We start from the raw sequence: 13,963 nt of genomic DNA, 5'->3' as shown, positions 1-13,963 counted from the left end.
CTCTCAAGCTTTGGAAAACACCAAGGTAAGCAAATCATAAACCCTGAACAAATCCTCATGAGCCATGGAAGGATATATTTATAGCTTTGTTTTTGCCCAGAGTTCTAGAAGTGCAGTCCTTCTGAGCAAGCAAGAACTGTAACCCAGAGAGGGAAACAGAGCTAGCAATAAAGACAAGCCCACTGAGGGACCAAGCCTTGGTTAAATCATTCATTCATTCAACATTTATTGAGCGCCTACTGTGTGCCAGGCACCGTGCTAGGCGCAAAATACAGAGATGCATAAGATACAGTCCATGCCCTGAAGGGTTCACAGTCGAGAAGGGGGAGACAAATGTGTAAACAAGTAAAATACAGTGTGATAAGTGCCGCAAGAGAAGCATTGACAAAGAGCAGAGGTAGCCTGGAGGGGGAGGGGCATGGGAGGACGAGGGGGGACTTCCTGGAGGAGGGGGACCTTGAGGGGGATTGGTGAGATGACTAGGTGTTTGCCAGGCAGACAAGGCAGGAGGAGCAAGGGAAAGGCATTCCATTCTGAGGAACAGCAGGAGCGAAGGCACAGAGGCAGGAACTGCAGGTCTGGAGGGGCGGGGAGCTCTGACTATTCTGGCCGTATTGCTAGAGTTGGTACCAGAGGCTGTGGCCGGAGAGGGAGGCAGAGGCAGGATGATGAGGGAAACTGAGGGCAGGGGCATCTCGGGGGCTCCCCAGTGGGGAGCAGAGCCTGAGGGAAGGCTTCCACCCAGGAAGAGAAGGCTCCTGGCTGACCCCAGGTACGCCTGCTTGAGGACCATCGTTGTCCTCACTGTGGCCCCAAAGGGACCTGGACCCAAGGCCAGAGGAGGAGCTGAGCTGAGGGAGGGCTGAGCAGAGGGGAAAGGCCCGGACCCGGGGTCCTAGAAGCTGCCACTCACTCGAGAGCTGTCCACTCCTGGACTTCTGATTTCTGCTCTCTGCTGTGTAGACCCCCTGCTCCTGCCAGGATGGGGCCAAGGGCAAATGAGAAATGACAAGGCGATGTTGTTGGCCAATTGCAAAGGGCCAGATGAATGGCTTCACTAACTGAAAGGGGCAAGGGTTGAGGATGAAACAGGAGTTTCTAAGAATAAGGGCCACAATGAGAAAACCACAGTGGACCTGGTGGACAATGGCTCTCTGGTCCCCAAGGAAGGAGGGGCCCTGCTGGCCCAGGGCAGGGGCAGAGGCCAGTGGGCAGGACCAGGCCAGCTGTGCAGGGAGCATGTGTGACCTACATGACCGTGGGCCTCCAGTCCCAGCCTCCTGGTGTCTCCTTGGCAACCGGGACTCTCCCCCTTCCAGGCAGCAGGGGAGTCACAGAGGCAGATTGTCCACAGCCAGGCTTCCAGCCCTTTCCTCTTTCTCAGAAATGGCTCTGTTTAAAAAAAATGCCCTTGTGGGGGCGGGGGTGGCCTTGCTCTTGTGGGTGCCTTGCTCTTGTGCAAAAATGCCTGGGGGAGGAGGGGCAGAGGCTCAGAAAACCAGAGCCCAGGTGCCCCTCTGAGTGACTGCTTTTCCAAAGCACCTCACCTCAGGCCAATCTGGGGGAGCGAGTTTCTTTCCCAGCCGTGGATGGGAGGAAGGGGAAGATGGACTCACCCTGTTCGGGACTCCTGCTGCCCTGAGTTCAGAGGCTGCAGCGAGAGCAAGGGCTCTGCGTCCTCACTGCCGTGGCAGGAACAGGGGGAACTAACTCCCAGTGTCAGCTCTGCCCTTGGTGACTCAGCCTCACCCTGTGGAGTCCCCAAGCCTTCCGTCAGCCGGCCTCCTCTCGGTCTCAGGGTCTCCTCGCCTGTCCCTCCTCTGCCCTTGACCAGTGTCCGGGTGGTGCCCGCTGACGAGCTGATGGAGGTGGGGTGGTAGCAGAGAGAGGGATGGTGTGGTGTGGGCGATGATGGGCGGTCTCCCCACCGCGGTGTGTGGGCTGGGCCGGGCCGGGGTGGGGTCACTTGCTCTTGTGCAGGTCCTTCAGCTGGCGGAGCCTCTCCAGGAGCTGGGCCCGGGAGCAGCCATCATCACCTGTGGGGCCGGGGCTTGGCCCCAGAGCCTCCTGCAGCACCAGGCAGTGTGTCCTTAGGAACGGGTTATAGGAGCGCTCCTCCCCCAGGGTGGACGGGCACTGTGGGAGGAGAGACACGGGCTTTGGTGGGGAGGATCTGGAAAACAGATCCAACCAGGGAAACCTCCCCACCTCCTGCCCCATCCTGGGGTTCAGGAGTTCTCACTGGAAGGCCCTTGTGCCAAACAGGCCAGAGCTCTGGGGAGGGGCCTGCAGGGCCTGGCTCAGCAGAGATGGGATCCCTCTGGGGAATGCCCCCGGCCCCTCCTGGACCCAAGCCCCGCACCGTGCTCTTGCGTTCCATCCGCTGCCTCTGCACCCACTGCATCTTCCTCTCCCGGGCCAGGTTCTCGGGCTCCACCACGCCTGCAAAGCCCAGGTTCTCCTCTGCATACTCGTGGCCTAAGGATGGCCATGGGGGTCGAGACACAGAGCAGAGTGAGACAGGTTATGGTCAGGAAAAGTCCTCCCATTCCCAGGCCAATGGGTACCTAACAACTGAGGAGGAGGGATAGTGCTTCTAGAAAAAGCCCAACCACAAGGAGCCGCTTCTGTAAACGCAAGTCAGCCACGAGTGACGCTGCAGAAGCAATTGGGGGGGGGAACCACAGACCTGGAGCCAGAAGACCTGCATTCTAGTGCTGCTGGTTCTGCCCAGCTGTGCAACCTCAGTCAGGTCATGGCCCCTCTCTGAGCCAACGTTTTCTCCTTTGGCAAGTGGGGAAAATAATAATGCCACTAGAATGTTATGTGTCCGTGGGGCTGGGATCACGACCTGGTGCTCGTTAGGTGCTCAACAAAGTATTTGTTGAATGGAATGAATGGATGAACATATGTTCTGAGGATTGACTGAGATATTAGTGGATGTGTTTTAGAAACTACAGATACGCAATGTACCCATGCATGTATGTATGTATGGATGGATATTCTATATACATGCATATGGATGATGGGTGTGCCGTGTGGGTGTGATGGACACAGGTAATGATCCATTCAGAGTGGATTTAAGGCGCCTCATTAAGCAAAGGCTATTTTCTGTTCTAGGCTCTGGCTATGAGAAATCAGCCATCCCATGGGGACACTCTGGGGCTTACAGGGCTCCCCAGAGGCTGTGGGCTGGCTGCCAGGGGCAGCTGACATAAGAGGCCTTACACAGCCAGTGCTCCAGAAAGAAGGGAGTCTGCCCCCACTGCTGGAGATGGCTCCCAGGAGCCACTGGAGGCAGAGCTGTGTCACCTCTGGGTCAGGAACTGGGTCGGCTGGGACTCTGGGTGTGTGAGGGGCTGGGAAGAGATGGAGGGGAACCTCACCAGGCCACAGAAGAGTGTCGTCTCCCAGCCCGAGCACGGTGTCCAGTGAGCTCAGCATGGTCTCTGCAGTACCCTCAAAGGTCCGTCCTGGTAGGGTCAGCGGGTATGTGTGAGGAACAAGGATCACACAGCAGGGTAAGGTCCATGGAGAGGGGTGGGGACCCCCCTGTATAGCTGGGGCTGACCACCAGCCCTCACCCATGCCCCTGCCATGCCCATTTGTCTGGCATCGATCCCTCCCTCCCCCTGGGAGCTGGACCCAAACATTCAGCCCTAGCTGGGCCTGTCTGAGGGCACAGACTGACACGTGGGGGGAGAGGGGGTGTGGAGCCTCCAGGCTGAGTTCTGTGGCCCCAGGCCCACTCCAGGCAAGGTTGTGCTTTTCCACACAGCACCTCCTTCTTTGCCTGCACTGCCTGGGACTGGTGATCCCCCACCCACAGGATCACCCTGTCACTCAGGGGTTCTCAGGTTTTTGTAACTGGTCTTGCCAGTCACTCTATCAGATAACCCGGCTCCACCCAATGGAAACAAATGCTCTTTGAGGTCAGTACTCAGTTATAGGCTTCACCTCATTCCATCCATCCCCTTTGGGATGTCATGAGGATATGAAAGAAAAATCGAGGTAACAAAGGTGGGAATAACTGCTAAGGCAACACGTGTGCGGAAACCAACGTTTCCGTGCATTGCGTGGGGCTGCGGCTGTCCTCAGGCCCCTGCCCTGGCCTCTCTTCCTCCCTCTCATCCCTGCACTTCCCCTTCCCTTTTGGGGGACTCACCACAGCCAGAGAGGAAGAGCAGATCCCCTGAGAAGAGGCAGGAGGGACCCTCATAGGGCTCCCCGTCCAGCAGGTAGACCAGATGGCCTTGTGTGTGGCCCGGGGTGGCCAGAGCCCGGATCTGAAGCCGTCCCACACTAACCACATCTTGATGACACAGGGGACTGAGGAGGGAGGCAACAGTGGAGAGAAGGCACTAAAACTTGGGCCATGCTCCTCTTCCCTCCCCCGCGCCGCCCAGGCCCAAGGGGATAGGTGATGTGCAGGAGCAGGGCTTCCCCACCAGGGAAAGATGGGCCCCCTCAGTGCCCAGGGCTTCAGATTCAAGCCCTCCTGCTTCCTCTTTGGGGGACTATGGCTGGATCAGTTGTGGGGTGGACAGTGTTATGCTTCAGATGGGCTGTGATCTGCCCTTGAAGGGCCAAGAAGGGCATCAGCAAAGATCCAACTGCTGACAGCCCTGAAACACATAACTGAAGGATGAGGGTGAAGGACAGGGCCATCCCACCCCTGGGTCAGGGACTTACTGGGTGAGGTAGGGAATGCTGTCCTGAGGGCTCCCATACACCCGACAGTCCTGGTGCCGCCGACTGAGGTCGCGGTTCCCTCCGCTGTGGTCCCTGTAGGATGGCACAGACAGACAGGGGCTTTAAGGGCAACTGCACTGGGCCTCCTAGCCTCCTTCTTCACAAAGCATCTCCAGGGCTTTGAGCCCTGCGACTCCTGGTTCCTGGACTGAACCAAGCCATCCGCTCCACTTCAGACCTTTGTTCAAGCTGTCGTCCTGCCCTCTAATTCCTCCACGTGGATCTCATCATACCCACCCAGTGCCCCTGCCCCCCAAACCCTGTGTTGGCTGCACAGTTGTTATTGTTTGTATACTTTCCCACAGGGCTGTCTCCCCTGTTGGACTAAAACCTCCCTGGATGAAAGAGATGACAAGGTTTGCCCATGCCCAGCAGACATGCCCATGGAATGAAAGAGAAATGCCTGCCCTGCCCTTCTCTGGTGCTTCAGGAGCCTGGGAAGTAGAAGAGGGGGAGACCCGTCCCTCCCTCTTCCCCCCCTCCCCTGGTGCCCCAGTGACTTCATGAGGATGGTGCCCCCCAGCCTGACCCCTGACCCATAGCCCAGTCTGTTCTCATGGGTCCCAGTCCTGGAAAGCCCAGCGGAGCCAGGGCCGGCCAAGGGGAGATGATCTGCACTCAGACCTCCCACCTCAGCCCCTTACCAGTGTTTGTGGGTGCAGAGAATGGCAACCAAGTTAACACCTTCCTTTTCAATGGAAGCCTGGGGGAGAGAGGAGGTAGTCAGGCTGGGGATCGGGATGCTGGGTGGAGAGGACAGCAGGGAGAGATGTGGGGAAGGCGATGGAGCCAGAGAATGGGAAGGGGGTAGGGAAGAGGGGGTTGGATAAAGGGGGGCACCTGAGCCCCAGCACGGGCACAGGGTGGAGGGAGACTGGCAGAGCAGGTGGACACACAGGTACATGTACACAGAGACGTAAGAAATGGAGAGAATGATGAAGGGACCCAAACACAATAGACAGAGGCAAGAAAAGCAAGGTTCAGAGAGGGGGCCACAGAGAGGAAGAGGCAGAAGGAAGCTGGCTAGACCCACAGCCCCGGGTCAGCACCACTCTCCCTCCAGCTCTGATTCTCCCACTGCTGTCCTCTCCTCCTCCCCCGGCCACACCCTGCACACTGACCCTTCCCCAGTGGGTCACGTGTGTTTGTGGCGGTCAGGGTGTGCTGTGTGAGTGCACATGGAGGGGGCACCTCCCACTGGCAGAGAGCAAGGTCAGCCTCTCTCTAGCAAGAAGCTGCCAGCCCCCCAGGTGAGCCCAGGTCCCACTGCCCTCATCCTCCCCTCACCTGGACAGCCTGAGGGTCTGACGGGTCCACAGCCACAGCCAGCCGGGCCTGGGTGTCGATGATGAGGTAGCTGTAGTTGTCCGAGAGGACGGGGATGGGGAGCACCTTCACTCCTGGGAAACAGAGATGTGGGTTGGGGGGCAGGGCAGGTAGCCCATCCACTGGGGGAAAGAGATGGGGTGGGTGGGCACAGCCTGGGGCGGTTGCTGGCCTGGGGCGGCCAGAGCTCACCATTGAAGAGGCGGGGCTGGGTTCTGGAGTGGCCTTTGGGGTAGCGATTCCGAGCCCTGCGCAGCTGCTGGCGGTAGAAGAGGTACCCGAGCCGGGTGCGCGTGTAGAGGCTGTACCTGCGGGGCGGGACGTCTGCTCAGCCCAGGCCCCATGTCTCCACTGCCTCGGTCACCCCCTGCGCCAGTGCAACTCCACCGCCACTTGTCGTGTGCCGACTGTCTGCCTTGCTCAGGACTCAGGACAAAGATGCAAAATGAAACAGACAGACCCCAAGCTCAAAGCTCATCAGGCCAGATGTGAACTGAGGAATTCACAGAAGAGATCTGAGGATGAGGGCTTTATTCAGTGAAAGCAGTACAGGAGTTAGGAAGCCGCAAGGAGGTGGGAACCCTATTTCAGGCACAGCAGCGGTGCGTCGCAGTCACGCGTGGGACCTACTGAAGGCCAGATTCCTCAGCCCCATCCCAGCGTTTTGAGTCTTAGACAGCTTGAGTGGGGCCCAGGATTCTGTATTTCTAACAAGCTCTGGGTGATGTTGATGCTATTGGCCCAGAGACCACAAGGCTGAGAACCCCTAGGGTAGAGGAAACAATAGGCCCAGGCCCAGAGACAGCAGACAGCAGGGTTCACTTAGGGAAATTATAGAAAGCTCTGCTTGGCTCTTTGGTGGAGGAAGCCAGCAGAAGTGAGGCTGGATGGTTTGACCACACTCCCTCCCTCCACCTGCCACGTTCTAGGCTACACAGTGAAAAGGGGGCACGTGGAACAGAGGGGACTCGTGAGTGACAGAGTCCCCCAATACAGGATTCTGGCACACAGGGCAGCTTTACAGATGCGCGACCCGGCAGTCACAGAGGGCCCCACACTGGGCATGACGCTCTGCTGTCACCATCCTGAAATCCTTAATGATTTTCTCTTTGAACTTGTGTCTTGAACGTGAAGTCTGATGGGACAACGGAACGTGCACATGGGCAGGGGTGATGCACATATCATCACGTCACATCACACGTGTCTGCTCGGTCCCTGCTGCCCTGACCTTGCTTCACACACCGTGTTCACCACGGCCATGAGCGCAGAATTCTGGTGGACCCTCTATGTGTGGGAATTCAAGACCCAAGGTGAAGACAAGTGAGTGTACCTCTATGAGTAAAGGGCTGGAGGGCACTAGCTGACCCCACTCCAGTACTCTTGCTTGGAAAATCCCATGGATGGAGGAGCCTGTTAGGCTGCAATCCATGGGGTCGCTAAGAGTCGGACATGACTGAGCGACTTCACTTTCACTTTTCATTTTCATGGATTGGAGAAGGAAATGGCAACCCACTCCAGTGTTCTTGCCTGGAGAATCCCAGGGACGGGGGAGCCTGGTGGGCTGCCGTCTATGGGGTCGCACAGAGTCGGACACGACTGAAGGGACTTAGCATAGCTGACCTGTGAGCCACACTTTGGGTTCAAACTAGAATTTGCTTGTGGGATGTCCCTGGTGGTCCAGTGGTTAAAATTTTGCTTTATAATGCAGGTGTTGTGAGTTCGATTCCTGGTTGGGAGGCAAAGATCCCATGCACCTCGTGGCCAAAATACCAAATCGCAAAATACAAGCAATATTGTAACAAACTCAATAAAGACTTTTAAAATGGTCCACATTAAAAAAAAAATCTTATATAAAAAAAGGAATTTGCTTAAAATGCATCAAGAGGCAATGGTGTTCTAAGAGACACAGGAACCCTACCACATCCTATCTTATGTATAATCCTACCATTAGTGCTGCAAATGATGCTGTTATAGAAAGGAAAGGAAAGAGGCGACGGATCTGTCCTTTTCCTTCCAGCTCTTCCTCATTCATCGGAAAGCTGAAAGTAGAGAGAGCTGAGAATGTGCTATGCATCAAGAAGTGAAACAAAAACAGCTGAGTTAGGTCTGCCCCACACTTCCACTGTTCTGGTAAGAACATAACACATATCTGTGTGCAGGCTAAGAAGTGTGAGCTACGTAGTTTCAGTGATCCCACGCATAACTTAAATGTTCTTATTGTTGCTGTTGGTGCTGTTTAGTCGCTAAGCCGGGTCCAGCTCTTTTGCAATCCCATGGACTGTAGCTCACCAGGTTCCTCTGTCCATGGGATTTCCCAGGCAAGAATACTGGAGTGGGTAGCCATTTCCTTCAGGGGATCTTCCTGATCCAGGGATTGAACTCTCATCTCCTGCTTGGCAGGTGGATTCATTTACCACTGAGCCACCTGGGAAGCCCCAAGTGTTCTTATATTTGCATTTAAAATTGACATTGCATGATATATAATGAATGGCACAATTCATGCTAATAATTAACATTTTAAATGTTCCCCTACTCAAATGACATTAAGTAGCAAATTAAAAACATCATGGCAAGTCAAGAGAAAGAGATTGTAAAACAAAGGAAAGTCTTCATAATTTCGTATCGGATGTGGCACCTCTTTCTTGCTTTTTGAGCAAGAGGGTCCAAATGCCATTTTATACTGGGCCCTGTGAAGAATGAGCCATCTTGGGCCCTGGGCTCACAGGAGAGTGACAGGCTAGGCTGTGGGTGGGTTTGGTCAGTGTTTAGGTTTACACAGCAAGGCGGTAATGGGGGTGGGATTCTGGCTGATCAAGCCTGAGACAGAAAAGTAGAAGTTGGGATGCTGGATGAAGGACCCCAAATCCCTACAGAGGTTTATTGTGTCTGTGGGGGGCAGGGGCAAGGGGAGGGCCCTTTGGGAAGGGCAAGCTGATCTGTCTGCAAGCAATTTGATCAAAACCAAGCAGTTTCCACGGAGAAGGCAATGGCACCCACTCCAGTACTCTTGCCTGGAAAATCCCATGGACGGAGGAGCCTGGTAGGCTTCGGTCCATGGAGTCGCTAAGAGTCAGACACAGCTGAGCGACTTCACTTTCACTTTTCACTTTCATGCACTGGAGCAGGAAATGGCAACCCACTCCAGTGTTCTTGCCTGGAGAATCCCAGGGACGGGGGAGCCTGGTGGGCTGCCGTCTATGGGGTCGCACAGAGTCGGACACGACTGAAGCGACTTAGCAGCAGCAGCAAGCATGTTTCCGTAAGTTTGCTGAAGGTGAATCACTGCTGTCCCAGCTCTGTGTGCCTGAGCACTTGTTTCAGTTGGGAAATTGAATGCGCTGTGGAGGGGTTCTACCATCCTTTAGGAGTCTTCATGACTGTTTTTTATAGGTCCTGTTTTTGTTTTATTTTAAAATTAATTTCGACCACTTCCCACTTTCACTCATTCCACAATATTTAGTGAGGCCTTGCTATTAGCCTGCTCTGGGCACACAGCGGGTAAGGCACAGTCCTGGCTTTCTTGCAGCTTCTACTCTAGTAGGACAGACAGGACAGTAAACATACTGTCAAGGGACTTCCTTGTGGACCAGTGATTAAGAATCCGCCTTGCAAAGCAGGGGACTCTGGTTTGATCCCTGGTTGGGGAACTAAGATCCCACATGCTATGGAGCAACTAGGTCCACAGGCCACAACTACTGAGCCCTCACACCACAACAACTGAGTCCTTGCACCACAGTGAAAGATCCCACAAGATGCAATGAAGACCTCGTGCAACACAACTAGGACCCGAGGCAGCCAAATAAATAAATAAACAAACATACTGTTCCCTGATAGCTCAGTTGGTAAAGAATCCGCCTGCAATGCAGGAGACCCTGGTTCGATTCCTGGATCGGGAAGATCTGCTGGAGAAGGGATAGGCTACCCGCTCCAGTACTCTTGGGCTTCCCTTGTGGCTCAGCTGGTAAAGAATCTGCCTGCAATGCAGCAGACCTGGTTTCGATCTCTGGGTTGGGAAGATCCCCTGGAAAAGGGAAAGGCTACCCATTCCAGTATTCTGGCCTGGAGAATTCCATGGACTGTGTAGTCCATGGGGTTGCAAAGAGTTGGACTTGACTGAGAGACTTTCATTTTCACTTTCACTGTCCAGAGAAGATGACAAAATAAACAAGGCGAAAGGACAGAGAAGGAGGACAAGAGCTGCTATTCTAGATCTGATGGTCAGTCACGGAAGGCCTCTTTGAGGAGGTGACATTTCCAAGAAGGAAAGGGGACAGGACGTGTGAGAACCTGGGGAAGGCGCACCAAGACCAGGTGAGCGCTGGCGGGAGCTGCTGGTTCTTGCCTTCCCGCCTGCTGTGCCACGGGGACAACAAACACTCGGCACAGCACGGATGGGACTGGCTGGATCAACCTACATATCCTGGACTGGACTGTAGACCAGAAAAGGAACGTTGGGGAGACAATGCACGGAATTTCACTGGAGTCTGGAGAGTGGTAACGGTTTGGATGGATGTTAATTTCTTGGTTTTGATGACTGTACCATGGTTATGGAAGATGTTAACATTTCAGAGAACTGGGTGAGGGGGTATATGGGAATTCTTTGCACAAAGTTTGCAAATCTGAGATGATTTCAAAATGAAAATTTTAAAAATAATAAAGAAGAAAAGAAAATCACCCTTGCCTCTGTACCCAGCCACCACCTGGCATCTAGACCCTGTTCCTGACTTCATTTCTTCCTATTTAGGCTTACGGGAAGCGCAGGACCCCTGGCAACAGGAAGCTCTGGGTTCTCATCACGGCTTGGGCCGTCCTTGGTCTGAGACCTTGAGCTAGTCAATGGTCTCACAGATCAGACTTCTCATCTATAAAATAGGGATACCATGACTTACCCCTGCAGGACTGTGTAAGGATTAAGTGACGTAAAACAAGATGACAAATGTTAGCCTTCTCCAGGGGCTGAAGGGTGGAAGGTGTTTAGCAACTGCTGTTTCCTTCCCAAATTCAGCCGGACACCCTTCACAGCTGCTAGAACAAGGCTGTGCACAATCTGGGAGGGACTGGTAAACATTCCCTGTCTTCCCTTGTTGGATACTTAGTACACGTACTTTGTCCTCCAACAAAGATCAAGATGTACAAGGGCAGGGACTATGCAGTAAGAAGCTGCAGTAAACCAGGCTCTGCTCTTCCATTGGCTTTAACCAGCAAATATTTACTGCACGTGCTGGACCAGGTACAGAAGGCAGAGAACAAGGCAGATGGCTCCCTGCCAACATAATGAGAGGAGCAGCCAACAGACACTGAACCGGAAAACAAAACAATCAACAAGCAAGCGGTTAACTGTGGTGGGAAAGGAAGATGGTTTCCCGGTAGACTGGGTGCTTGGGAAAGGCTCCTTCTCTGAGGGCGATCCTTGAGCAGGGAACAGACAGATGGGGCAGCCAGTGGTGCTGACTGACTGTGGGGGGCGCAGCACCAACATCCCTATACAGGCACTAGTGGGGCACATTCGAGGAGCTGCCAAGAGACCTCGAAGTCTGTAGGCAGAGGAAGGGTCAGCAAAGTGCGCAGGGGTCAGGCCATGGAGAGGGGGTGGAAAACTGCTGGTGGGTTTGAAAGAGGGGAAGCGTATGTTCTAACTTCCTTTTTAAGAGCTTGCTCAGCTGCTGTGTGGAGGGTAGAATGAACTGGAGCGGAGGGGAAGGGGGCTGGGGAGTCACGCAGTGAGGGACACGACGAGGGCCTGGACTAGAGGAGGTGTTGCAGATGGAGAAAGGTGGTGGTGGGATGGCTGTCAGACCCAAGATCTGTGCTGGCCAGGGTGGCCCCTGTGGCCCTGAGGTCTGGATCGCAGCACAGAGCAGGGGGGAGGGGCCTGAGGACCCGGTTGCATGGGGCCTGGTTCTTTGCAGACAAAGGATTCCTCGTGCTTCTCTCCAGTCCCTGAGCTCCGTTCCACCTCCACTGGCGGGCTGGCTGCATCACCAGGGTCTATAACCATGCCTGTCAGCTCTTCCCCTTGCTGCCTCTCTTTCTGGGAAAGGCGCTGTCACCCTCCTAGTTTCACAACTCAAGCATCCATTTAACCCTTTCCCCGGTGACTCAGACAGAATTCCTCTCCATTTCTCATTTCCCTTCATGGGCTCACCCCTGCAAAGAGAAACTGTTGGCGAGGCCCTAAGGAAAGCCTCCTCTAGTCAGCTCTCTGACTCACTGAACCAAACTGCAAACCACTGGCAGATGCTCATACTCCCAAAGCACCACTTTCGACTGCATCCTGTTCTTGCTCAACAGCCTTCAGCGGCTCCCCAGGGCTGGTGGGAGAGTGTCCAACCCCCAGGCAGGCCCTCTGTGGACCGGGAGGAGGCAAGCCTCTGTCCCCTCCCCAATATGGCCCCATGGAAACCCCGTGTCCCAAGAGTGAACAAGTTGACATCCCAAATGTCCATCGATAGCACAATGGACAAATAAATAATGACATATTCCGACCATCGAAAACTACACGTCAGGGGAGTGAATGATTTAGGCTACCAGCTCTCAGCCTGCACAGAGCTCAAACGTAACACTGAGCTAACAGATGGGCCACAGCAAACAGATAACCTGACAATATTTCCCTAAAATGCCAAAGAAGGACTTCCCTGGTGGTCCAGTGGGTGCAGGTCAATCCCTGGTCAGGGAACCAAGATCCCACATGTCGCGTGGTGTGGCTAGGAGAAAAAAACAAAGGCCAAAGCAAGCAAAACCATCATTGGTATGCAGACATAAATAGTAAAAGAATAAAGGCAGCCGAGGGGAAGGCATGGTCAGCATGGTTAGTAGGGTTTCCTCTGGGAGAGGGGGAAGGTGGGCTGGGGAGGTGGGCACCGAGCTTCACAGGGTCTGTAACATTGTCTTTCTTAAGCTGAGAGTATTATTTTATCTGTCTTCTGAATGCCTGAAATAGCTCATTAAAATTTCAGAACTACAGTCCTGCCTGGCTCCCACAGGTCTCAGGCTGGAATAGCCTCCAGGCCTTTCTAACTTACTGGAACACTACCCAGTCCCTACTAATCAGCGCCATGCAGGAACCCAAAGCATCCTTCACGGCTTCCCTGGTGGCTCATACGGTAAAGAATCTGCCTGCCAAGCAGGAGACCCAGGTTCGATCCCTGAGTTGGGAAAATGCCCTGGAGAAGGGAATGACACCCCACTCCAATATTCTTGCCTGGGAAATTCCATGAACAGAGGATCCTGGGGGAATACAGTCCACGCAGTCACCAAGAGTTGGACACGACTGAGCGACTAACACACACACATACAAGCATTTTTTAGGGCTGGGCTCAACCCCAGGTGCCGGGAGCCGGTGAGGCATTCCACTCGTGACAAAGGTCATGAGAAAGGAGGCTCGGCATACGCAAAGGCGGGATCGAGCCTCAGGAGTCCCCCCGGATATTCTCGAGCATCTACCCCCCCCAAAAAACCAGAGTCTGCCTACTTTATTGCTTTGTGGTCTCAACTCTGACTTTACTGGGGGCTGTCCCCTACCACCATCTCTCTCTCTCTGTCAAAGAGTTAACTTACAGCTCCAATTAATAAAGTTCCTGGGCAATTAGGAGTGTTTAAATCCAAACCCCTCAGATGGCTCTCTAACTCGCCTGACAAATTTACCCGGACTCCTACAGCTATGCATATGATTCTTTACAGTCTCCCAGCCTGGAGAGGCAGGGGAAGCTTAAGATATTCAAATAGCTTAGAGCCTCTCAGAGAGTTAGAAACTGTCAGAATAAGACTAGTAGAGGATTTCATTCATGAGCCAATGTTTGTTGCCAAGTTTTCACATCCCCTGAATTGTATCCTTGAATGTGTATTAATTAATAGATGATATGTAGAAAAAATAAGTAGTGGCCTT

At 53.9% G+C, this 13,963-nt stretch overlaps 1 protein-coding gene across 2 annotated transcripts in view; it reads right to left on the bottom strand.

Annotated features, from left to right (window-relative positions):
* Nucleotides 1-201: 201 nt before the first annotated feature.
* The window catches only part of PNKD (PNKD metallo-beta-lactamase domain containing), a 72,932-nt gene continuing 59,170 nt past the window's right edge, over nt 202-13,963 (bottom strand). For both annotated transcript variants that reach the window (XM_070772107.1, XM_019976552.2), the window contains 8 exons: nt 6,271-6,386; nt 6,040-6,152; nt 5,397-5,455; nt 4,693-4,785; nt 4,166-4,329; nt 3,387-3,473; nt 2,363-2,478; nt 202-2,136 (listed from right to left, as the gene is read on the bottom strand). In XM_070772107.1, coding sequence (XP_070628208.1) covers nt 1,963-2,136; nt 2,363-2,478; nt 3,387-3,473; nt 4,166-4,329; nt 4,693-4,785; nt 5,397-5,455; nt 6,040-6,152; nt 6,271-6,386 — 922 coding nt within the window. In that variant the 3' untranslated portion in view covers nt 202-1,962. The remainder of the gene's footprint in view (nt 2,137-2,362; nt 2,479-3,386; nt 3,474-4,165; nt 4,330-4,692; nt 4,786-5,396; nt 5,456-6,039; nt 6,153-6,270; nt 6,387-13,963) is intronic.

Source organism: Bos indicus, chromosome 2, assembly GCF_029378745.1.
Source record: "Bos indicus isolate NIAB-ARS_2022 breed Sahiwal x Tharparkar chromosome 2, NIAB-ARS_B.indTharparkar_mat_pri_1.0, whole genome shotgun sequence".
Taxonomy (NCBI): Eukaryota; Metazoa; Chordata; class Mammalia; order Artiodactyla; family Bovidae; genus Bos; species Bos indicus.
The sequence above is the reverse complement of the archived record's forward strand: the minus strand, read 5'-3'. Positions and strand labels throughout refer to the sequence as shown.